The following is a 25,074-nucleotide window of genomic DNA, read 5'->3' on the forward strand; positions in this document are numbered from 1 at the left end:
CTTTGACATCCACCAAAGGGATTCTGCTTCAGAAGTGGGACAGCCCTTTAGTCATCATAGCTACATGCCCCAGTTCTGTTCTTGGAAATCCTAGCACAGGCTAAAACTGCTCAAGTGCATATTCTAAAAGGAATAATGTCAAATCATAACTGTCATGATGTTCTGCTCTTTTCAAGCCGTTTTGCAAAGAGTATCGTAGTAATTTTTGTAACAGTTCAGTCAGAGTAGCAGTGCCATTCCAAGCAGTTTCACCTAAATCAATTGAAATCAATGGCTTGATAAGTTATAACCAATGGGGTTGTAAAGGATACAATCAATGCTGCTTAGAATGGCTCTACTGTGCCCCTACCATAGGTGGAGCTGGTGATAAAAGTTGGGCTGTGGGGCAGAATCTTGAGGCTTCCCTTGTGTCTGTGGGAGACATGAGATGTGAACTGGATATGAATCTCCCATCTGACACTATTAACCGCTGTTCTACTACAGCATTACCACTTTATTTTCACAAATCCAGATCATGACAGATTTTTGCACTCTTAAGGCCTGCCGATAGAGCTGAACCGATTCTATGTATCCTGAATTTACTGTCCTTTTGTGTTTGAGGTCTGTTGTCTGGGGAATGTTCTAAAAATCTATAAAACCAATGAAAATCTCCCTCAGGATGTTATGGATAAATATGGACTCCCCCCCCCCCACACACACACCTTTAGCAACTTCTCTCTTTATTTGAACAACTCTAACATTTTGAGATTTGTCTGACTAGTTCCTTCCTCTGTTTTTCCTTTATTCTGTTCCAATTCTCTTAAAATAATTACAGTTGTAACCATTTTGGCTGCCTTTTTAGTCTCTCCCTGTACAATCTTTATTGTCACAAGTGAGTGCTTTACTGTGGTGATTTTTTAAAAGGAGCATTGTGTTATGCCTCTGCTATTGTAAAAATGGAATTTCATTGTAAGATGCGAATTTCGGATTTCTCTTCCTGATGATGGTGTCATGGTGAGTAACGGCTGTTGAAGGATTTTGAGATTATCATATACTCTCTGTATCACTCAAGGAAAAAATAATTAAAGATGGTAAATCCCAAAGCTTAATGGCTGCAGATGCTAAAGCCTCAGCTTAATCTTATATCTAGGCTGCATTTGACTGGCATCCTCAGTCGGTTAGTTTTTTCTGCAGTCACACCAATAGGTATGTACTATATTAACTAGCAAGCAATACAGATAGCCACCGTCAAGGCTTCCTGCTTTGGACTTGCAGGGACCATAACTTTTGTGGCAAACCACACAATCCAAATAAATAATGGAAACCATTTATGTCAACAGATAAACTCCAGACTGAAAGGATTTAGGATGGTGTCCAAGTGCTATGCTGATGTACTTCTGAGTTATGTGTATGACAAAGAGGCATCTGTAGCATGCTATGACAGCATAGACCTGGGTGGCGTTATGGGCACCCAGAACAAGGCTTAAATAAATCATATTGGACCCCAACACTGTATACAGCAGCAAAACCCCTGGCATAGTGGATCATGCAAGGAAAAGGTCCCCCAACACCATACAGTTTAGACATTTGACTGTGTCTGCAGCCAGTAGACTCCCCCTCATAGAAGCTAGCCACAGTCACAGCCTACCTAGTTCTAGATGAAACCCAGCAAGGTCACCCGTAGCTCAGCTGTTAAGGTGTGCAGCATACATCTGTGTCTGGCTCATGTCACATACACTGAGAATACTGAGCCTTGTTCCTCAGTAGTGATGGAAGTCTGTCAGAGGCAGACTTAAAGGTTTTGGCTGTAGCTGATGTTGAAAGACTGGAGACCCACTGCCACCCTGAGTGGACAATACCGACTTTGATAGACCAAAGGTCTGATTCAGTATATGGTAGTTTCATGTGTGTTGGCGAGACAAAATGCGCACATTTTGAATCGCAGGAGCAATTGGCACAAATTCTTGCCCAGCAAAAAGTTGGTATTCACAAGCCCCACACTTTCTGGGAGCCAAATCCATGGTAGAAGAGGTTTGGGATAGCCCAGTGTTTTCACATGTGCTGAAGGAGCTACAGGAGCATGCAAGTGCTGTGGGTGGGCTGGCCATGTTTCAGTCCTTGTGCATGACAACTATTTTCCCAGTCCTATAGAATCTATGATCTGGAGTGTAGCTGTGCATTGCGTGACTGCTTTGACAGATGGCTTTTAAGTACATGTTTTTGAAGAAACACTAAGGGAAAACAGCATTTATTTGCAAGCCTTGTACCTCTTTGAACATATTCTCCAAAGATTGTGATCTCTCTCTCTCTGTGAATTGAAATGCTCTGCCCATTCTTAAACTGTGATCTCCCTGTGCTCTTTAGGAAGGATTAGCATTTAAGCAAACAAATTAACTGTATTTATGCTAGGAAGGGCTAGCTTTAACATACTTCATTAAAAGATCAATCTCATATTAGCTGCATTTTCTTCAAGTTTTCCATTGTCTCTAATCCTTCCTTAACGACAATTCCAGTTTGCAATATGAAGCTGGCTGTTTCTAAGAGCGAGAGAAAGGGACAGAGAGCGAGTCAAAGACAGCCTTTTATTTTGTATAGAAGACAATACATGACAACTCATGTGGTGCCCAACGTTGCTTCCTATTGGTTGACTCTGCTGTCCATCAGGTGGATCCTGAGAATACTGGCTCAGGTTTATTTGCTACACATGAGCAGATGTGCTGAGTCTGGAGGGACAGATTCTTCTCTCAATGGAAAGCAACAGCCCCTTTAGGCTTTTTCTTTTCCTTTTCTTTGTGGGCTTTACAGCATCCGTGGACCAGTTCTTGGGAAGAATGGAGAGGAGGTAGGTGATTTCATGCCTCTGAATAAAAAGCATGGGTATAGCTGAATTAATAGTTTGTGTATGTGTTGATGGGGCTAGAATTTTAAAAAGGTAATGTCGTTAAGGGCTAGACTTTTATCTTCCTTTAAACATTGCAGAATGTACACAGAACAAAATTGTTTCAAAATTAATGATGCCATCTGCTGCAAGCCATTTATTCAAAAGCAGAGCTGTCTCCATTAGCATGGCTCCTCTTGAGAAAACTGGATTGTATGTTGCTGATTAGACGAAGCATTTTTCAGATGGTTTTATGCCTAAAGACTCGGGATGGTAATCGTCTCTGTTGCCGCTCCCTCCTCCCCTTTGAGTTTGTGACTTTACCCTCCTCCTGAAGTGTTGACAACAGAGATAAAAATAAAAGAGCATAGGTGTAAAAACATACTCTCCACGCACAGTTAAATGCAGGGGTTTAAACAAATTTGCAAACAGAAGTGTGTTATAGAAAAGTGAATATACTTTCAGCTCTACTGGAGAACCAGACACTCCAGTATAAGAACTGTTCTTTCATGCAGTTCTCAACCAGCTCTCAAATATTTTAGCAAGTGTCTGAGTCAAGGGGAGTTTTACAAAGAAATCATTCTAGAGGAAAACAGCTCAGCTTAATTAATATGCACTGTGCCTCACAGCTAGTAATACCTGGCCAGGTAACAATGCTGAGGATCACCGTGAGTGATCAGGTCTGTGCATTTAGGGAAACGGACATGTGGTGATTGGCTTAAGCTTGTATTAAGAGATCTGTGGCTCAGTTAACTCAGAAATTAAAACATAAGGTAGCATTTAAGTCATTTGTACGCGGTGATCATGGAGTGTTACCCCACAATGACTATTTTTCTAATAAGGTATCAATGATGATTATGTTTCTAGATTAAACAAGACATTTCAGAGTATTGGGCCCTGGGTCCTGGATTTTACTTTGATAGAAGCAGGATCATGCACATAAACCTGAAACATAACTTTGATTCTGTTTATTTAGGAAGGGCCCTCTTGATCATCGCTAGCCATCGGCTAGAAAGTAAGACGGACATCAAATAACCTTTCATGTGCTCAGTGTAAGGTAGATACAGTTGTAAATAAAAGAACTGGAGGAACAAGTTAAACTTTCAAAGAGCTGACCTTATGTGTAGACAAACCCAAAGTCCCTTGTAAGAGTGAGTTCCTCAGCTTCTTAAAAAAAAATTCTGAAGTCTTAAGCATCATGCAACTTTTTTTTTTAAGGAATGTATTCTTAAAACAAGGAATGCCTGGCAATTTTTATTAAAGCATTAGTGAAATATTTGAATCTTAAACCCTAATTTGAACTATTTAGGCAAGGGGGTTGGAGTTACTATCTCACTGCTACTTGTACTGAGTCTGCTGATATGTATGGGGTTTCAGGGTTCAACATGACCCTGTGGCCTCAGGTGTCAGGTGAGCTGATTCAGGTACCTGTTACTTCTATAAGCACTGTAATTCTTGGGGATTTGGAGGCTTACTATGCCTTTTGGTGGTTTATTATGTCAAATCCAAATCATACAGGAATCTATAGAAATCATCTTGGTAGCCATTTCTAACTTTTGACATTCCTCTTGAAATTCCAGAACTATGTAAAAAAAAAAAACACCCCCCCCCACCTCAAAATCTGGTCAATCATTTAGTGTGTCTTTAATATGTGAGGGAGAGTGGGGCTCTTAAGCATCTGAGGGGTTTAAAAATATTTAGGTCTTATGGTTCACATTTCTGATGGCTTCTTGCCTAAGTTTACACTCCAGAAATATTAAATGATTGATCAACTAATTGCTTTATTATATATTTGATTGCTAAATTGGTTCATCATAATTGGAATAATGTGCCTACGTTTTGGTAACTGTGTATCCTTCACCTGGAGATATTTTTTTTAACAGAAAAGCATCTGCCATTGTTTTGATTTCCAAATCTTCTGAAAGATTTTCTTCTTCTTTTAAACCATGTTTCTTCAAAAGGCAATTTTTGGCGGAAGTCCATGAGGGAAAATGTCCCTGATTTGCTGTGTGTGTGTCACACTCATATCATGGTCTTCAAAATATTTTTTGCAATTTTAGATCCCTCCCATTGCTATGCCATAGAACAACTTTCAATAGGATCCATAAGAAAAGAAACTGGGGTGTAAATGCTGCAAATTGTGCTAACTTTCCTCTTTTTAGCGTGTCTATAGGAGGATTAGAACACAGGCAACTAATTTTTCTCCTTAACAAGTATAAAGCAGGTATGTCTTCATTGATGAACCAGAAAGTGTCCTTGTGTGTGAGTGGAAGGTAATTCTGTCTGCTCCTGATGGCCCAGGGCCTGGTCTGGGCCTTTTAGGATCGTTTGCCTAGTGTGCAGTACCCAAATAGAATGACCACTAGACTGGAAAACCTTTTATGATTTTATTCAACTGCAGACGAACAAAATGACACAGGTGGGTTTGGTCCTGAAAGAGGCTGTGTGCAGAACAAAGAATGGCATGAGACTGTATAATATTCCATTGAAGGCAGGGACAGATGGTGCTTTTTGTGTCAAACCAATAACCTGGGGCCTCCACCCCCTTGCACATCCCACAGGACCACCCATTGCCATTATGCTAAGTCACCAGGAAAAGGTTATAAAACTTCTCTTGTTAATATAAACAATTGCATCTGGCCTTGAGAATAGAACATATCAGCCTTGGTAACATTTCAAAATACAGTCAAGAACAAGTTTCTGGGCCTTCTGTTACAAAACAGTCTGGTACACCAAGCTTCTCTTTTACAGAACAATAATTAAAATATTATTTCACCCCCTGCTCCCGGGAAGGGAATCTCTGATTTCCCCCCAGATTTCTCAGGAGCTGCAGGAGCCTCCTGTGCTACATCCTACGGAGTTCCTGAGGGTCATTTGGCAGCTTCTTAGGCGATGGTGTGTGGGTGTTGGATTAAAACACCTAGAGAGGCATGAAAGATGAGCTCCTCTTGTGGTTCTTTGGATCTTGACGTCACTACTGAGAGCATTTCAAACATGAGATTGAAAAGTTGGCATGTCTGGTATCCAGAACGCCCACCTGCATCCTGTGCGCAAATTCCATTTTGTTGTTAGCCCAAATGTTCCAGCAGGTTCAATGTGCACAGCTAAGCAACAATCACAAATAATTTACTATGGTATCAATTTCCCATTTTTAATATGCACACATGTCTGGATCCAAGCCTTTTTGAACAGAATGGATGTGTCTTTTGATGTGAACGGAGATGTACACCAGTATCCAGGCTTCTGGTTCACATATGTCATTAGCTGTCCACTGATATAAAATATGAAACTTTCAGAATAATGGGGAAGTTAATATAAGAATCCATTTGACTTTGGACTTCATACTACTTGATTTTCCATTGAAGCTTTTTTTTTGGTAAAATCAGTGCATATTTTCACTTCCAGTTAACATAATGGTATAAACACTTAATATGATTTTTCCCTTTGGCACAACTAATGCCATAACTACCTGTCTGTTCTAGTTATATTCATTTAAAATTGAGTAGTTCTCAAACCCCATTCTTTAGCATGAACCCAAATAGATAAGTCATTTCTTATTATCTTGTTGATGACTAGTGTTGTTTGATAGTAAGTAGGCATTTTTTTCAGGAGGATCTGTCCCGTCTGTTATCCCATAGTGATTAGTCATTTTACTTATTGATTTATTTATTGATTTATTTACATTTATATATTTCACAGAAGGCCTGAATTATGCAAGTGTATATTGCAGATAACAACTGATTTGACCTCAAATGTCACCTGGCACTGATCTTCAGCTTTAGAACTAGATTAATGAAAGACTCAGTGAGATGAGGAAGCTCACAGACATGGTTTTCTCTGGTCCCATGCATGCAACTAGAGTGGTAAAATTAACTCAACTAGATTGCATGCTGCCTCTAGTCTAGTTAACACTACCACTGAAGGATGACTCTGCACCCTTTAAAATTATATAAGTGCATATATGAATTCATATGTTTAAATAATACAAATTAAATTAATTTGTAATGGTTCTAAATGAGCTCTGGTCTGGGATGGGTGTGTAAGTGCCAGTTAGTGCCAGTGCCTGTCAGTTACATTAGTTACACAAAAATTACACCATAGTATACAAAGTCTACTAAGACAGCATTGTGTTTATTTATTTATGCTGTCTCTTCCCATGGGAGGAGGAAGAATGGAGGGGGAGGAAGGACAGTGACGAGGAAAGGGGTGTACCCAAACACTCAAAAAGGCAGGCACTGCGAAAAACCGAATGTATGCATTTCTGCACAGAACATCCCCGAAATAGATCCTGTTAGTCCCTGCTTCAAAAAGTCAAAACTGGATTTCTGAAGAAGTGAAGGGGCAACTTGGGTCTGCACCCAAAAGAGTGATTTTCAATGAGGAAATGGACAAAGAACTCAACCCTATACAAATGCAAATCTGAGCCAAAACCCTAGTGTGGAAACAGTCCAGGAGAGACTCAAAGGGGTGGGCGTTCTAGAGGCCCTGTCTCTATAATAACTCTCTTTACATTTCGTGGTTTGAACAGCATGGGTGGAGATAGTTTTGATTTTTCTGGGTACAGTGTGAAGGACTACAGAAATGTTTGAAAACTATTTTACCATAGACAATGGTGGAGCATAAGAACTCATGTTACTACAAGCAATGGAGAAAAGGAGGTTGAGAGGGTACATGATAGCCCTCTTTAAGTATTTGAAAGGTTGTCATTTGGAGGAGGGCAGGATGCTGTTTCCGTTGGCTGCAGGGGAGAGGACACGCAGTAATAGGTTTCAACTACAAGTACAACGATATAGGCTAGATATCAGGAAAAAAATTTCACAGCCAGAGTAGTTCAGCAGTGGAATAGGCTGCCTAAGGAGGTGGTGAGCTCCCCCTCACTGGCAGTCTTCAAGCAAAGGTTGGATACACATTTTTCTTGGATGCTTTAGGATGCTTTGGGTTGATCCTGCATTGAGCAGGGGGTTGGACTGTATGGCCCCTTCCAACTCTATGATTCTAATGCAAGTCTCTGAAAGGATATTACTGAGGTACAACTTGTTTATGTATTGAATTTGTATGGTAGGGTGAGCTAGTTTTGTGTAGTGGTTAAGAGCGTGGACTTCTAATCTGGCAAGTCAGGTTTGATTCCCTGCTCCCTCACGTGCAACCAGCTGGGTGGCCTTGGGTTCGCCACAGCACTGATAAAGCTGTTCCGACCGAGCAGTAATATCAAGGCTCTCTCAGCCTCACCTACCTCATAGGTTGTCTTTTATGGGGAGAGGAAAGGGAAGGCGATTGGAAGCCGCTTTGAGACTTCCCCTGGTACAGAAAAGCAGCATATATGAACCAACTTTTCTCCTTTTTGCAAAGAAGTTACGGGTGACACTTATCTTTTTAACTAGTCTCTGAAGTAACTCAAACTCAGGATTAAATTGCACTTGGTGCTAGGGGTTCCATGTCTGGATTTCCCTTTTTGGCTTATTAAATAGCAGATGCCATAGTGGGTCAGAAAAAGTGTTAGCTTCCTTTCTACTCATGGTGTAGTGATAGTTTAAGCTGGGTGTCTGGACCAACAGGCCCTGGTGGCCCTCTCTGGCCACCAAGCCAGGAAGGTGGACATCTCCCGGGCCCCAAACAACACTTGCAAAGAGCCGTTCTGGGGCACACCGCGAAGGAGTTGAGAGACTGCCAAGAGGAGGCAGACGAAGGTGGAGGTGTCCCTCCTCCAGTAGCTCAGGGGACAGCATAGTTGAGGGTCCCTGCTTTCAATCTCCCTTGCCTTCCGTAACTCCTCAGGCTGTGAAATTAAAAGAGGAAGACCCCCGGAGCTTCCAACCACCTGTTGGCACATCAGCTCTTTCCTTGAGTGGGAAACTGCTGTGTGGGTATTCCATGGTCACTCTGAATCCTTCTGCATGTGCAGCATCAGTGAGTGCTATTATTCCTTGAGACAAATCGACTTCAGCTTTTGCTAGAAATCTGAGTCATATAACAAGAGTGTCTGTAATAGTGAATTAAATCTGCCTGGTGTTTTATGTCCCATGTCTTAAAAATAGCTTCATTAACATTAAGCATGGAGTGGCATTGCATTAGATGTGTAGAGGTTGGCCAGAACTGTTTTACACAGATGGTCACTAATCGTACATCTGATAGATGACACAGAGATTAGATGATTGACACCTGTGACAGATGGGATTAATTTTTGTTTGTAGAATGATCATTCTTCTCAAAATTACAGTGTTAGTGTTAGTGCCAAGCTACTTATTACTTAAAACGCATGCGCAAATTGCTTGCCTCACTGTGCAGTGCCTTTCTCTTTCCCTCTAAGCAATGGGATGAAGAAATCTAATTCTGAGGCCTGTAGCCAGTAGGGAAAGGACTGTATTGAAGCAGCCTTGTGTTTGGTCAGTTTGATTTTGTCTCGATGAAATAAGCCCTGATAATGCTACGGCAACCATTCATAATAATATTCCTTTACAACACAAAAGAAATGTTCACAAAACACATCTATACATGTGTAGCATGCCTGACCTTGACCAGGGCTAGGGCCCCTGGCAGGTGGAATGAGCTTTTTGGTCCTGGCTCCTGGCAGGTGGAATGAGCTGAGGGCCCTGCCAGAACTCTCTGGGTTCTGCAGGGCCGGAAAAACAGAGCTTCCCATCCTTAGTTTGGTGTAGTGGTTAGGAGTGCGGACTTCTAATCTGGTGAGCCGGGTTCGATTCTGCACTCCCCCACATGCAGCCAAGTGGGAGACCTTGGGTTCGCCATGGCACTGATAAAACTGTTCTGACCGAGCAGTGATATCAGGGCTCTCTCAGCCCCACCCACGTCACAGGGTGTCTGTTGTGGGGAGAGGGATGGGAAGGCAACTGTAAGCCATTTTGAGCCTCCTTCGGGTAGAGAAAAGTGGCATATAAGAACCAACTCTTCTTCAGTAATATCAAGGCTCTCTAAGCCTCACCCACTTCACAGGATGTCTTTTGTAGGTAGAGGAAAGGGAAGGCGACTACAAACCGCTTTGAGCCTCCTTCGGGTAGAGAAAAGCGGCATATAGGAACAAACTCTTTTTTAGTAATATCAAGGCTCTCTCAGCCTCACCCACTTTACAGGATGTCTGTTGTAGGGAGAGGAAAGGGAAGGCGACTATAAACCTCTTTCAGCCTCCTTAGAGAAAAGCGGCATATAAGAACCAACTCTTCTTCTTCTTATATGATCTGGACCCCCTGGATGGGGCCTTATTATTGCCTTAGTTTATACCTTATTGCCACAGCCTGGAACAGAAGAGTGGAGACTAGGGGCCTAAAATGGGATTATGTGTCTGCCATCTGAGTTGAGTTGTTTTTGTCTGTTTATTGTATTTTACGGGTCTTTATATTTTTATATATTGTGAGCCACCATGAGCCAGCTTGCCTGGGAGTGGCGGCATAAAAGTCTAATAATAAATAAATAAATAAATAAATAAATAAATTGTAAATTCCAGTGGGTAGCCATGTTGGTCTGAAGTAGCACAAGAAAATTTGAGTCCAATAGCACCTTTGAGACCAACATAATAAATCTTTGTTGGTCTTAAAGGTACTATTGGATTCAAATTTTGTTATACATTGTAAAGCAATTCACTGAAGCCTTTATAGCAGGCAGAATACAAAGGACACATCTTATTTCCCTAGATAGCACAATGACTGGCTGACAGTCTATAAATACCAGAGACACAAAGAACAGTCATATAAAGAGATCTCTTTGCTGCTGCATCTACCACTTGCCTCCTTGGAGATGTAGAAAGTTGCTGATTGTATCTGTCAGCTTGTGGTATTTTGCAGAAGCTCACAGCTAACTTGCACTGTTGGATTTCTAGTTGAGCTATGAATATTTCATTCTGGAGGTAGATTTAGCATTTTGTGGATGTGTTCCTGCTGAGAATAGAATCTTGTTACTTGTGTGTGAAACATGGTTTCATTTTCAGGCGGTTTTCTAGGAGATCAGGAAGCCCATCCTAAGTGGCAACTTGAACCAGCTAGTTTTTAGTGACTGTCCAGAGACATCAGGAGATGTATCCCACAGTTGTGCAGCCAATAGCTATTTCACACCAATTAAGCATCCTATGAGATGAACTAACATGAACATCTATTTCATATTGACTTCTCTGGTGCCACCCTAAATCATAATTTTGTCAAGGGAACACTCCCTGGCTTTCTCTCTGTATTATTCTTAGTTATCTGTTCAAAACATGGACATTTGATACTCAGTAATCTTGAAGGTGGCAAATATCCCGCTATAATTGTCAGGGTCCGTGGGGGTCTGTTTCTTCTCCACCATGATGTCAGGAACTGAAGACCAGGTCAGGAACGATAGTTTATTTATTTATTTATTTATCATATCATAGTTCTCAGGATAGGCAGCGTCTCAGATTGGAGTCATGTCGAATTCCTCTCATTCGCGACTCCTGGGTTCAGAATAGTTTCCTCACTATGCTGAACCTCGCCTCCTCACAGACTGCTGACTGCCCCATTTAAATATCCTTCCTCCCCTCGTCCCCACCTCCCGAGTCCTCAAGAACCTCCCATCAGTTCTTCCGGGTACGCCCGTCCTGCGTTATCTGTTCTGCCCTCACTCTGATCCGGGCGCGACCGGTCTGTCGGTGTTCCTCGTTTTCTTTCCTTTCATTTTCCTCCTTTGTTTCTCCCGAGTATGGGTCCACAGACTCTGCCCTCTGTCCCCAAAAGACTGCTACTCTACTTGAGGTGAGAGGGTCTTTGCCTGCAAGTTGGGGTGTTCCCGACAATAATATGCACCCCTAGAATGAAAAGCATTAATCTTATTTTAAAGAAACACAGATATACTCAAGACACCCATAGAAACATCCTGGTCCATTTGTGATTTGTTAATCACAGTAGATGTATGTAGTGATATCTGACATTTTGTATACTTGATTATCACTGGCATCCTTTAAGTCTGATGCGGCAAGTAGATACATTGCAAAAAGGGGTTCAATTAAATAAAGGGATAAAAATTTGCTTTTCTATCACAGGCATGCATATGTTTTCTACAGTCTCTCTAATACAGTGGTTCTCAACCTGTGGGTCGGGGCAACTTTGGGGGTCAGAGCAGGGTAAGCAGCTTGGCTGGGGTGGGGGGCGCTGCCCCTTTTGCCACTCCTCCTGCAGGTGCCCGTGCTCAGCTGTCAGGGACTCCAGCAGTGTGGTGCAGTCTCCTCTCAGGTGCTCCAGGTGGTGGCGCAGCTCGGCGGCCTCAGGCTCTAGGTGGCGGTGGTGCAGATCCTGCAGCAGATCCTGCAGCCCAGCCTCTCCAGGCACACCTGCTCACTGTGCAGCGTGTTCTGCTCCAGCGCTGCCTCCCCATGGGAAAAAAAAATACAATTTATATACAATCATGAACAATGGATCTTAAAGTTGTTGGTCAGTTTTGGTTTAATTTCTGTGAATAATTTTGCATAATTTTATGGTTGGGGTCACCACGACATGAGGAACTGTATTAAAGAGTCGCGGCATAAGGAAGGTTGAGAACCACTGCTCTAATACCAAATTGCCCCGAATAGGCATGTTGAAATTGCAGGACAGCTAAACACTGAGATTCTCCCACTTAAACATGGGTCCACAAGTTGAAAAATGCTATTGACTGTTTGTGTGTTTGCTCTGTTGCAGTTGGTTTGCATTCTCTGACCAAGATCTGCTCCACAGAAATGGTAAGGGTTCAAAGTTCCTTTTCATGAAGTGCTGCTGATAGTATCACATAGAGATAGTCTTAGTCACTAATATACAGTTCCTAATAAAAACCATGAAATAAAAGCCTAATAAAAGTACTGTGCTTGTGTGAAAATGTGGGCAAGGCTGGAGGTTACTATATGGCTTTGTGCTGCATTTCTCATAAGTTTTTGTTTGTATAAAACAGCTGATTGTTGCTTCCTCCTTCATTCACCTTCATGCTTATGCAACACTTGTGCAAAAAGGGTTGGCAGGACATCCAACCTTAATCTCTGCATTGCCTTATTTTCTGAAAATGGAGCCTACAAAATAAAGACAGAGTCAGGGAATACTTTGTTAGCTTTGCATGCATAGCACTCAGATTATGCTTTGTTGCTTTCATAGTCTGGGGTGGAAATGCCTCGAATCTTTTGTAATGCAATCTGAGACTGAAAGACTCGTAGAATTTCTATTGCAGATATGCAGGGACAAGGGAGAACAATAGGAAGGACTTCATTCCCTCAAAAGGAAGGAAACTTAATAAGCAAGAAAGAATGAGGCCACCTGCAACTCCTCCTGCTTTCTCCTTAATATCTGTGGTGTCCTAACATATAAACACCTCTGTTCCCTTAGGAGGGAAGAGAACTGGTTTGCCCAAATGGCAGGGTAGGTGGTAGGCAAAGAGATACAACCACGAGGAAGTGCCATGCAGGATTCAGAGTGCAGGAAAGGCTGAAGTAGTGATCACCGATAACTTTAAAAGATAGATTCATGGAGAAGTAGTCCATAAGTGGCTACTAGCCATGACGACTGAAGCGAGCCTTCATCTACAGAGGTACCAAACCTGTGAATAGTAGTGCTAGGAGGCAGCAAGAGGGGAGAGCCTTAGTCTCTATGCCTTTTGTCTTTGCTTCCACCTGGGGCAACTGGTTGGCTGCTGTTTGAAACAGCATACTGAACTAGATAGACCAGTGGTCTGATCCAGAAAGCTCTTCTTCATGTTCTTATACTACCCAAGTGCTGTGTAGTGGATATAACCGCCAGAAAATACAATAAATGAGAGGCACTCATGGTTTGCCAAGGAACTTTACAAGTTATATAAAATATAAGCTCACCTGCCTTGTTCTTATTCTTCCTACATCAGTCTTCCCATTAGATATATAAACAGAACTACAGCAGTCTAAAATTCCTTCTTATTGGAATTCCTTCTTGATATTGTTTTAGTGATAGAAGAAGAGGAGTTGTTTTTTATATGCCACTTTTCTGTACCCGAAGGAGTCTCAAAGGAGCTTACAATCGCCTTCTCTTCCTCTCCGCACAACAGACACCCTGTGAGGTAGGTAATGCTGAGAGAGCTCTGACAGGGCTGCTGGGGCAGAAGAGCTCTATCCATGCTGTGATGAGCCCAAGGTCACCCAGCTGGTTGCATGTGGAGGAGTGGGGAATCAAACCAGGCTCGCTAGATTAGAAGTCTGTACTCCTAACCACTACACCAAGCTGGACTGTGCAACAGAACTTTGCATTCAGGTCTCTTATACTTGCAGAAAGATGAGCTATTGATAAATTTCTTCTTCTGCAGGCCGACGATATGATGGTGGTGTGAAGCCAAAGCTTAATTTACAGCAAGTAGCAATTGCACAGGTATGGAGGTACCACAAAAGTAGATTGTAATTGTTTTCCATGTGATAGATACCAATGCCTTCATTTTGAATTCTGTAGGGTAGCCATTACTCTACCCTATCTCAGTATATATGTTGCCTATGCGTTGGAGTGTGGCATCATGTTTAATATGAGGCTCCTTCTTTTGCGGACTTCTTACCATATTTATGGCCCTGGGTATGTGTCTGAAAGTGCTCACTGTATAGTCAAATTAGATTATTTGCCTGGACAGTGAAACATACATTTACCCAATTTTTGTCCTATCAGAGAAAACAGCAAGTCCAGAAACTAGTTAACATTAGGGGAGGGGTGTGTGGGGCAGAAGGGTTATATGGCCCATTGCTTAGTGCCATCCTTCAAATCCAGATCAGGCCTCCCTGTGGGGACCTACATGAAAGTGGCAGAAGCAGCCATCCTATTCCTCCCCTTTGCTTTCTCATCCCCTCAATCATTTTATCTCAAAAAAATCTCTTACTTTCTCTTGTTCTCTGTCAATCAAACCCATAGTAACCATTCCTCTTTCTTCCTCCCACCAGTCTTCCACCAGATCTTTGGTTGAGGCTAGGGCAGTAGGATCAGAGGCCCCTCCCCAGGCTATGCCAGTCTATTGGGCAAACTCCTACCTCCTATGATGTCTGGTGGACTGGGAGGGGGAAGGGTTAACATCAGCCGCCAGTTGTTTGTATTGTATGCTGGATTTTATGTGGGGTTTTACTGGGGATTTTAATGAATTGTTGTGACCAGCCACAAGACGCTTCGGGAGTGGTGGGCTAAAAATCTAATCACTCAATCACTCTCTCAATCATTCTTCCTCTCGCCTCAACTGCTGTCACTGATTCTGTCTCTCCCCAGTTCTCTCACACATGCTTTGTATTTTCTTTCTTCATCTACCCTCTCATCATTCTTTCTCTCTTTCCTGCCCGCCCCTGGCTGCAATAGTTCCACTCCCCCAACCCATTTGAAGCACTGCCATAGGTGAGTTAACAAATGCAGCCCTAGTTGCTGGTAACAATGATAGGGCAGAAAGGAAACTATGGTCTCAGGATCTATTGGGTGTAGGACAAAGTATGTCCCCCACTGCAAGCAAAGTCTTCCACCCAGCCTCTTTGTTGCTACCAGAGGCAGTGACTTTCCTGCCCTCCCAGCCTACTGTTTTAAACCAATCAATGATGGCCTTGGATGCAACTCTGCGGCTATTGGCCTTCTTTGCAGCTTTCCCTATCAAATGTCACGGCACACCATTGCTGCCTGCCTTTAGTGTCAAGGGGAGAGGTTTCTGGCAGCTGTCTAATCACTATAATTATTTTATAGATTGGAAAACTGCAGAAGGAAGATAAAGATGTGTTGAAACCCACTCAGTGAATTTGTTACTGAGCCTGGGATTTGGCCCAGTGTCTCCTAGATCTAAGGTCAACCACTGCCCACTGAGAGACAATATTAGAGGATTAGTGTGCACATGAAAGCTTCACCCAGAATTAAACACCATTGGTCTTAGAGATGCCACTGGATTTGAACTTTGTTCTAATTCAGTAGAGGAAGTTAAATTATGTAACAATATTTCATGAATCTGTGGTCTAAAGCTGTTATCAATTATTGATATTCTTCACTGCTATTTTATTGAATTTTATGGCTCTTGGTCTCTGATATATGGCAAGTTCTCTTTGATTTTATGGCTGATTTTTAAAGTATTGTGGTTGCTTTAATTGACTTTATTCTTTATTGCTCTTTATTTATGTTGGAAGCTACGTTGGGAGCACTTTGTGAGTTAAGAGTAAGAGAGAGGGTATAAATCTCTAAACAAATATGCAGTCTCCATGTAGACTTATTATTCATGGCATACCAAACTTTTGATGGTCTAGATTCACTGGGGAAGGGAAAGGGATTATATTTTAGAAATTCTAAAGCCCTAACTGCATTATTTAATAAATCAATCAATTAATTATTGTTTTTTTAGACCACCGCTCTACACAAGCAGGCTCGGGGTAGTTCATATCATACATCATATATACATTGTATCATTAAAATTACAGTTAAAACAATAATAAAGCCCCATAGTGCTCCATTTTCTTGTCTCTCGTTTTAGTCGGTCATCCACCTGTCAATCCACTTACGGGCATCCTATAATTTCCTCTCTGAGTTCACCTTTGAGTTTAGTGGTGGGAATACCAGAGATTTATGGAAGGAGGCCCATAGATTTTGTTGGCTATATTAGCTCACTAATAGCCTCAACCATAAGATTGGAGGAAGAGTGCCATCTTGCAGGCCCTGTGGAACTTAGGTAGTTTCATCAGGCCCTGGATTTCAAACGGCAGCTCATTCCACCAGGCTGTGGCCAAAAAAGGACCCGGCCCTGGTTGAGGCCAGATTAAATTTTTTTCAAGCTGGGGACCACCAACATGCTGGTATTTGAGGGGAGCATACTGGGAGAGAGGGTCCCTCAGAGTTGCAGGGCCCAAATTGTGTATGGCCTTGAAGATTAAAACCTGAACTTTACACTTGATCTGGAATTCAACCAGCAACCAATGCAGCTGCTGAAGGGCAGATTGTGTATGGACCCTCCATGGTGTCTCAGTAAGGATCCTAGCAGGTACATTCTGGACCACCTGCAGTTCAAGGCTAGGGGTAGACCTGAATAGAGTGAATTACAGTAATCAAATATGCAGGTGACTGTCACATGGATGACTGTGGCTAGGTGTTCCGGGGTCAGTTAGGGTGCTAATAGCTTTGCCTGGTTAAGATGGAAAACCACCTGGTGTACTCCTTTTGAGATCTGAGCCTCCATTGTAAGGGAGGTGGTGAAGTTCACCCCCAAATTCCTGACAGAGTGCAGTTTCTTACCCAGGTTATGAATGACAGCACATTCTAAAGAGGGTAATAAGAACAATTTTAGATTTTTCTGGGGGAATTTAGTCTGGGGACCCATTATCAAAGGCTGGGTAATCTTTGGTGATAACATATGGTGGAATGCTTTGCAGAGATTGAATTCCAAGTCTCCTTAGCACAAATAGTTGTTGTCCACCTTAGTTGTTCTGGAATAAGAGTGAAGTATTGAGAAGATATTATAAAGAGCTCTCCAGTCAGAACACTGCATGGTTACAGTTGCATGTGTCAGTGCCTCTTGCTGTCTCAAAACTAGTGAATATTGTGTCTTTGTGGTTCTTGGTCTTTATTTATTATTCTATTTCTATGACTCTGAACAGAAAGTACTTACCTCATTTAATTTTATCCACAGGACAATCCTGTGAAATTGAGAGACCATGATTTATCAAAGTCTGCTTAATGAACTTTAAGGTTGGGTCAGGATTTGATTGCCCAGCACAGCACTTATTGTGTCTGAGCCATATTGACCTTATTGTATGACAGTGGTAGGACATAAACATTGAGATTTTGTGTGCCCCACAAACAATTCAGAGTGACATACTTTATGGAAGTTCAGTATTACTGAAGTAAGTTGGATTAAATGTGTTTCCAATAGTTGGGTGTTTGTGGCATACCATACCTGCTATTCATTGTTCCGACTCGAAGCCCTAACTACAATTTTGATCTTTTACCCAGGTTATGACTTACAATATAAGCAGTAAAGAACATTCAGAGGGAGAGTCCATCATCCACAACCACTACAGTCCTCTCAATGTCACAGTCAATGGAAGCCCTTGCATACTTTTCTGGGCCAGAAGAATCATGATTAAGTTTCAGAATCACACTCAGTTGGACCTAACAGACAAGACATTTGGTGTTCATGCGACTGTAGATGTTGGTGATTCAAACTGCAGTGAAGAAAATGCTATGTAAGATGATGTCTTACCATGGGAAGCTGCAACATAGAAAAATCCATGTTTGTGTCTTTTCCTTTTTTCTTTTGGTATTTAAGAGCCAAAATAAGATATTTATTCACCAAAATGAAGCATTGCCAAAATATAAGAATTTTGGTTTTGTTCTGGAGTTATTGTGAATAAAAGTTTTTAAATTTTTTACAAATCTGTTTATTTCTGCTTCAAAACCTTGATTGTATGAGGTCTTGAAATATTAGCAAAATGTTGTAGTGGTGTTTTTCGGTTAGTGATTGGGGATATGCATGAACTGCACTTTTGCGGTTTGGTTCCTGGTTCATGGCTGAACCATAAGCCAAATCATGAACTTATATGAACTAGGAAGTTGGTTTGCAAGCTGAACTGGTTCATGTGGGCTTGTGACCCCTACTTTCTGCTTCTCACTGCTTTTCGTGGGGAGCAGAATATAGGGGTTTAAATACAACAAGCCATCTAAACCACTGTTTTCTGCTCCTTGTGGAAAGCCACAGAAACTGTTCCCCATAGGCAGCCATGAAGAGCAGAAGCAGTGGTTTAAAGGGCTGGGAACTATTTAAACCAAAAAGCTGAGAGAGTGAGGATAGAATGAGCAGTATTGAAGCTTGTTCAAAAATTCAATGTTGTATTGACTAGAAAGTCTAGATTGTACAGCAATATTAGACACCTTGTTTATAAATTTAGTTGTATTTCCTAGTTTGTCTAGTTTAACACTTTCATCTGTTTTCTGTTTTTCTGCTGTAGGCTTTCTCTTAATTTTGGTGATGTTGACAATTTGAAGGGATTTGTTATCAGGTAAGCTTTCAGATATGATTTTTTTCTGATTCCCTAGTCTTATTTAATTATAAAGTTTTGGAAATCCTTTTATATGGATTCACAAACCAGATTATAATAATTTAGAAGTATTCACTTAACTAACAATGCAATAATATTAAACAACCTAAAAGCAGCAGTTAAAAAGAACACTCTAATTAATTCTCAAATGTCTGATAGAACAAACACTTTTTAATGTCAGAAGACTGTTGAAACACATGCATGCGTCTGTGGAAAGCACATTCACTAAATCTGGGCTACCACAGAAGATGATCTGTTTCAGGTAGACAACAATTTTCTCTCCTTACAGAATATATCAGGAACAGCCCTCATAGGGGAATTCATGCTCTTAGATACTTAGGCAAATCACATAGGTCTTAAGAGGCATAACCAGCATCTTAAATCGGGCCTGGATTAAACTTTGTTCTTGCTAATCTACAGCCACCAACTGGCAACTAAAGTTATTCTAAACAATCAGATTCTAAACCAGGGGTAGTCAAACTGCGACCCTCCAGATGTCCATGGACTACAATTCTCATGAGAATTCTCGTGGGAATTGTAGTCCATGTACATCTGGAGGGCCACAGTTTGACTACCCCTGTTCTAAACTATCTGCGAGGGTGTTGTGTGCTGTAGTGGAACCAATGTGGTATAGTGATTGAGTGATGGACTCTCATCTGGAAAATCAGGTTTGCTTCCCCATGCCTCCATATGAGGCCAACTGGATGACCTTGGGCCAGTCACAGTTGTCTCAGAACTCTTCTAGCTCCACCTACCTCACAAGGTACCTATTGTGAGGAGTGGAAGGGAAAGCAATTATAAAACACTGAGATTCCTAAAGGTTAGAAAAGTGGGGGTATAAAAACCAAGTATTTGTCTTTCCTTGTAGATCGTATTCTAGTACTCTAAGCTGGAAATTACCTGAGTATGAATGCCAATGGCTAGATCATTTTACCCAATAGAAGGTTTGGTTGGAAAACCAACCAGACTTGGCAAAAGGCATTTTAGTCTGCAGCTGCCATCTAAGAATCAAGAATCAATGATGGGCCCTGGACCCCCTTTAGGCTACGAAACCTTCCCCTTAAGGTCAGGGATCCATTGATGTCCAAACACTTGGAGCATCAGCCAGAGCTCAGCATCCCACTTCTTTCAGTAGGAGAGTGAAGGATTTACCTAACATAAATAAATATTTTTGGTGGATCCTATTGGTACAAAGTGACATGTACTGAAATTGATGTTCTTTTCTCCTGTTTTCTAATTATTTCCCCTAGATTTATGCTCACAAACAGTTACTACAAGCTGTCCATTCAAAACTGGTTTACCTTGCATAGAATCCAGCTCATATACAACCATTCTGTACAAGCAACATTCAATGCAACCCGAATACATGCTCCAGCAAGTTATTCCTATCACTGCGAACATGTTAGCAACCTTCAGAGATATGATGCGCTGCTGACACCCAGCTCCACAAATGATGCAGCCAGGCTCTGGGAAGTCACTTTTATTGACTTTCAGGTAATATGGCTAAAGCAAATTTAGCAGGCCTGTGTGTGTTATCAAGGATGCTTAATGACCTCCTGTAAGGAAACTACAGGGATTTCTAGGAGTAAAATAAGAGTTAGGGATTAAAGAGGAAAGACAATTCTTGCACTTGTCATGTAAGAGGGTATAGTTTTACAACTGAAATATTGTTCTTGAAGGCTAACTTCACAGGGAACTCATAATGATGTTATTATTATAATGTTTCAATTTATAGGCAGTCCCTCCTCACAAGAAAGCTCGGGGTGGCTTATAGTATATCAACAATAAAACATCTTTACAAGTTTTACAGATTAAACAACTAGCATATCACCATTCCCTTTCATCATAGCTCTGCTGGCCTTACTGTTTAAGGTTGTTCCAAGACTATGGTGGGATGGTCTTTCTAGTGCATGTAACAGTCGATGTAACCAGAGAGGGATATTGGAATAGGATAGACAGTGGAAGACCCATAGTTATTCCTCATTTATCCTGGCTCAACCATAGGCCTGGCAGAAGAGTACCATTTTACAGATCCTGTAGAAGTTTGCTAGCTTCATCAGGACCTGGATCTCTGTTGGGAACTTCCTTTTGAGTGTATATTTGTTGATGACTCTTGTGAGACTTGGTGCAAACACGCTGACAGGGACTTGTCAAAAATCTGTATTCTTAATTAACAACCGGTTGTCTTCAGGCAAGGAAGAAGAAAATAATAGAGTGAAGTAGAAACCACAGATGGTCAGAATGAAATCCTACTAAGTTGAATGGAGCTTGCCATCATAGCCTAGCCTAGCCTAGCCTCTGTACCAGAATGTGCCTTTACTGAGGAACATGGCAGCAGGGTGCCTAAGTCTTCAGCTTCTTGCTTGTGCTTTTTAGTTAGAGAAACACATGATACAACATGTTGCTGTGGGAAGAGCATACAAATGGTGACATCATGTCACACATCATGGTAACATCATGTGTTACACATTCCCTAATTAACTTTACAATGAACACACACAGACACACACACGAAATTGCCTTATACCAAGGCATGCTCAGAAGAAGAAGAGTTGGTTCTTATATGCTGCTTTTCTCTACCTGAAGGAGGCTCAAAGTGGCTTGCAGTCGCCTTCCCTTTCCTCTCCCCACAACAGACACCCTGAGAAAGTCCTGATACTGCTCAGTCAGAACAGCTTTATCAGTGCTGTGGTGAGCCTAAGGTCACCCAGCTGGCTGCATGTGGGGGACCACAGAATCAAACTCAGCTGCCAGATTAGAAGGCCACACTCCTAACCACTACACCAAGGCATACTCAGAGAAGCAGCAGCTCTCCAATGTCTCAGGAAGACGTATTTTCACATCACCTACTCCCAGATTCTTTAGCTGGACTGATGCCAAGGACTGAACCCGGGACATTCTGCATGCCAAGCAAATATTCTTCTGTTGAGCCACAGCCCTTCCCCCAGTGAGAGGAAAGGGACGTAGACTGGAGCTGCTGATTTTGGTGCTAAAGACACATCCCCCCCCTAATGTCTAGCATAAGCCTTTATCTCATTGACAGTGTTAGTGGTTTTGGACTGTTCTGTGAAGACTGCATCCTCCACAGTTCAGTGTAGAGATCACGCTTGGATCAGTTGCTGAGGTCGGCTAAGGAGAGGATATAATGCCTGTTACTGACTCTTATCTCCTTATGAGGATAAGGGGGCGGGGGAGGAGAGGGCAAAGCTGACAGAACAGCCAATTAAGCCAAGGAGGAATCACTCAGGTTGTAAAGAACAAGTAATTCTGATTTGTTTGAAGATGTCGTTGTAATTTGCAGTTACAAAACACTCTACCTGTGTCACATCTGATCCAAAGCTTGTGCTCATTAGACTGGCAGCTGTTGGGGTTGAGGTAGGAGTTACTTTTACTCAGCCTATCCTACTGTATAGACCCCCATGGACCACTTCTGATGGTATTTCCTGTCGGGGCTGGGTGGGTCCTTTTGGAGCTCCAGCCCAGTTGTTCCTTTTGTGGCCAGAAGAAGAAAATGTTTGCTTATGTATATCCTCCCTTTCCTTCCCACTACTTTCCCTCTCCTGTAGGGAGTGGGCAGGTAATTTCTGCATCCTTGGGCTGCCCACCCAGCCTTTTTATACAGTAGAGAACAAGTTACACATGCTCCGTGGAGCATTCTGGCCTCAGTGAGCATGTGATGGCAGGCTGCACAATCTCAGCTACAGCATCAGCCTGATTTCCCCCCAGGCCAGCTAGAGAGGCAACCTTGCTTCAGGAATCTGTCCTGCTGAGTTGGCCACCCAAAATGGTTTAAAGGAAGGTCCCATAGTTTTGATTTGTGTATTTAAATGTCATTGGAAGGTAGCCTGGTATAATGAATGGTCCAGATGTGCAGCTTCTTGGTCTATGATTTTATAGGAGTTCCTTCAGTTAGTGTGCTGATGGTGATTTCACACTGTACATTTAATTGGAGAACCTGTGGCATGAACAATAGAAATCTGTGGCACTCTTGGTCATGGGTAGGAGAATCTCAATGCCTGGTAATGGCATTGAGACAGGTCAGGTCTGTTCTCTTGTCTGTCCATCGAGTGCCAGATTACTGCCTGTGCTGTTGCACAGAAGTCACAACATATGCCCACAGATGGTAATATAGTGCCAAAAATGCATGAAATAGTATTTCTAAAACAACACATCAGATTGGTTGGAGCAATACAGAACAATAGACCTAAAGGAGTATCATCCAGCACTGCTATCAGAATTAGACACCATAAACAAACCATAGGCTAACATCAATATTTGATTAAAGTGAGAGGTTTTTGCTATCCTCCTGAAAACTAAAATAGAAGATATCAGTCAAGCTTCACAGGTGTGTGTGTGTTGGTCAAATTTTATAATTTTGGCCCCCTCTTATCTTGCCACTCACAAAAGTGCAGTCAGTCCAAAAGGAATTAAGGAAAGGGTGTCTTCCCCCCCCCCTTCCAGCTGTCCAAGGGTGCTTGGTTGTTTTTCAAACCCCAACATCATTCCATTCTGCAAAAATAAAAAACCCTGCAAATGTTTCTTTCCTGACCAATCAATTCATCACAGATACTTTGCGTCAGTAGCAATAGCATAGTTCAAACCAGAGGAATGCCAACACTGATTTCACACATGCATTCATGTCTTCATTAGCGATTGGGATGAAAATGTCTTGAGTCAAGGCGAGAGATTTTTAATTCACACTTTCCCCTTCTGCTTAATAGATCCAAGGATTTAACATTGAAGGTGGACAGTTTGCTTACGCAAAAGACTGTGCCTCCTTATTCCCGCCTGCAATCCTGATGGGTCTGGTGATGTCTCTGATTTTGCTTCTTGTTCTGGCTTATGCCCTTCACATGCTGATACACTTGAAGTCCCTCGACAGGCATTATGAATGCAAAGGATCTCCTGCTTATTTTCCGCAGATGAAAGACATGGACACAGCCGATGAAAAAGAACCCCTGCGGAATAACGGGAGCGAAGCCTATGAACTTACAAGCCAACAGTTTTCTAAAATCTATATTTAGCAGCGTCTGTATGTTCCGTGGGTAAATAACAAACTGCTCCTGAGGCACTTTTACATCCTGTGAGCTTATGTGAGAGTTTTGAGAAGCTCAGCTTGGATATCAATAGAAAGAGTTCTAGCCCTCATGACTGTGAAGAGAACTGTCTGGGTATCACAGCAGTGGCTATTAATGTCTCTACAAATCAGAAACAAAGACAAGAGGGCCCAGTTTCCAATAATTAAGGCAAATGTGTGCATATAGAAGATTCTGGCTGATGACCTGAAATTTTTGAGATTGAGAAGAGAGGGTATTTAAATATGTGGCTGGAACACTCAGAGGGCTAAACAGGACTTGTCACTCTTTGAAAAGTGCCAGGACTCCTCTAAAGTAGAATGGCACAACCAAAGATGCAGAGCAAAAGCTAACTTTTGATTGGACACTGAAGACGGCTCTTTTTTCTATGAAACTAGAGGATTCTGGACTACTGAGGTACATATATGGATCTGTGCTGCTCACAAAGGTTGATCATAGATTCACTGCTTCTGGCTTAGGGCAGCATGGGACGAATGCTTGGCCTAAGTACTCTGGTGAGCTTTTCCTGCTCTGCTGTGTGCATGGCTCCAACATCAGTGGTCCAAAGCATTGTTAATTGCTGATCATCTGCAAAATGACCATTCTTTGTCATGTACCAATGGTCATCAAAGAAATGCCATCTGTCCACCAACTAGAAGCTGATGTCCTTCTCCTGAAGACACTTTGCAAACTGTGTCAGCTGTGCATTGATAAGTCATGCAGATTTTTTCTGGGTCTCCTTCTGGTGATGCTTTTCCAAAGGTGTCTTCAGCCTGAGCAAATTTCTTCTATTTGTTGTATCTCTGTGAAGCTATCGGCATTTTGTTTCTGATGTTCTGTTCTGATACTTAGCTAAATGTTTTTTACTAAACCATTTCTCTGATAAATGATCAAAGAATGGGAGGCTGCTAGCATTAATTTCCAACGGTGTCATTGAGAACAAAGTGAAAGAACGCAACCTCAAAGGAAGAGATTTAAATTAAGGTGGCAAAGATTGGCTCAGATACTACAAAGCTGAAGCACTTGTCTTCATAACCTATTTACAAATCTTTTCAAACTACATTTGATAAGGAAACATGGGGGGGGGGGATAGCCCTGAATAAACTTTCCTTCCAAGGTTGGGCAGGAGATGTCTTATTCTATGCAACTGTATGAACAGAGTCCTC

The 25,074-nt window shown here is 41.9% G+C and overlaps 1 protein-coding gene across 2 annotated transcripts; it reads left to right on the forward strand.

The window, feature by feature from the left end:
• The first annotated feature begins 2,651 nt into the window (after positions 1-2,651).
• LOC143842401 (V-type proton ATPase subunit S1-like protein) lies at positions 2,652-24,806 on the forward strand. Of its 2 annotated transcripts, none has more exons than XM_077347525.1 (7): positions 2,652-2,821; positions 12,496-12,536; positions 14,114-14,175; positions 17,749-17,981; positions 18,744-18,794; positions 20,084-20,327; positions 23,756-24,806. In XM_077347525.1, the coding sequence occupies exons 1-7, from the start codon at positions 2,727-2,729 to the stop codon at positions 23,855-23,857; spliced, it is 828 nt and encodes a 275-aa protein (XP_077203640.1). In that variant the 5' UTR covers positions 2,652-2,726; the 3' UTR covers positions 23,858-24,806. The 2 variants fall into 2 exon arrangements, with proteins under 2 accessions (XP_077203640.1, XP_077203639.1); XM_077347524.1 differs by having other exon boundaries at positions 2,653-2,821; positions 23,555-24,806.
• The last annotated feature ends 268 nt before the right edge of the window (positions 24,807-25,074 follow it).

The sequence above is a fragment of the Paroedura picta genome, chromosome 7 (genome assembly GCF_049243985.1).
Source record: "Paroedura picta isolate Pp20150507F chromosome 7, Ppicta_v3.0, whole genome shotgun sequence".
Taxonomy (NCBI): Eukaryota; Metazoa; Chordata; class Lepidosauria; order Squamata; family Gekkonidae; genus Paroedura; species Paroedura picta.

Bases quoted from the DNA above. Each gene is read 5' to 3' on its own strand.
- LOC143842401 (XM_077347524.1), top strand. From the start codon at position 2,727: ATGGAAAGCAACAGCCCCTTTAGGCTTTTTCTTTTCCTTTTCTTTGTG. The intron at 14,176-17,748 runs GTATGGAGGTAC...TCTTTTACCCAG, and splicing joins AGCAAGTAGCAATTGCACAG to GTTATGACTTACAATATAAG. The intron at 17,982-18,743 runs GTAAGATGATGT...TTTCTGCTGTAG, and splicing joins TGCAGTGAAGAAAATGCTAT to GCTTTCTCTTAATTTTGGTG.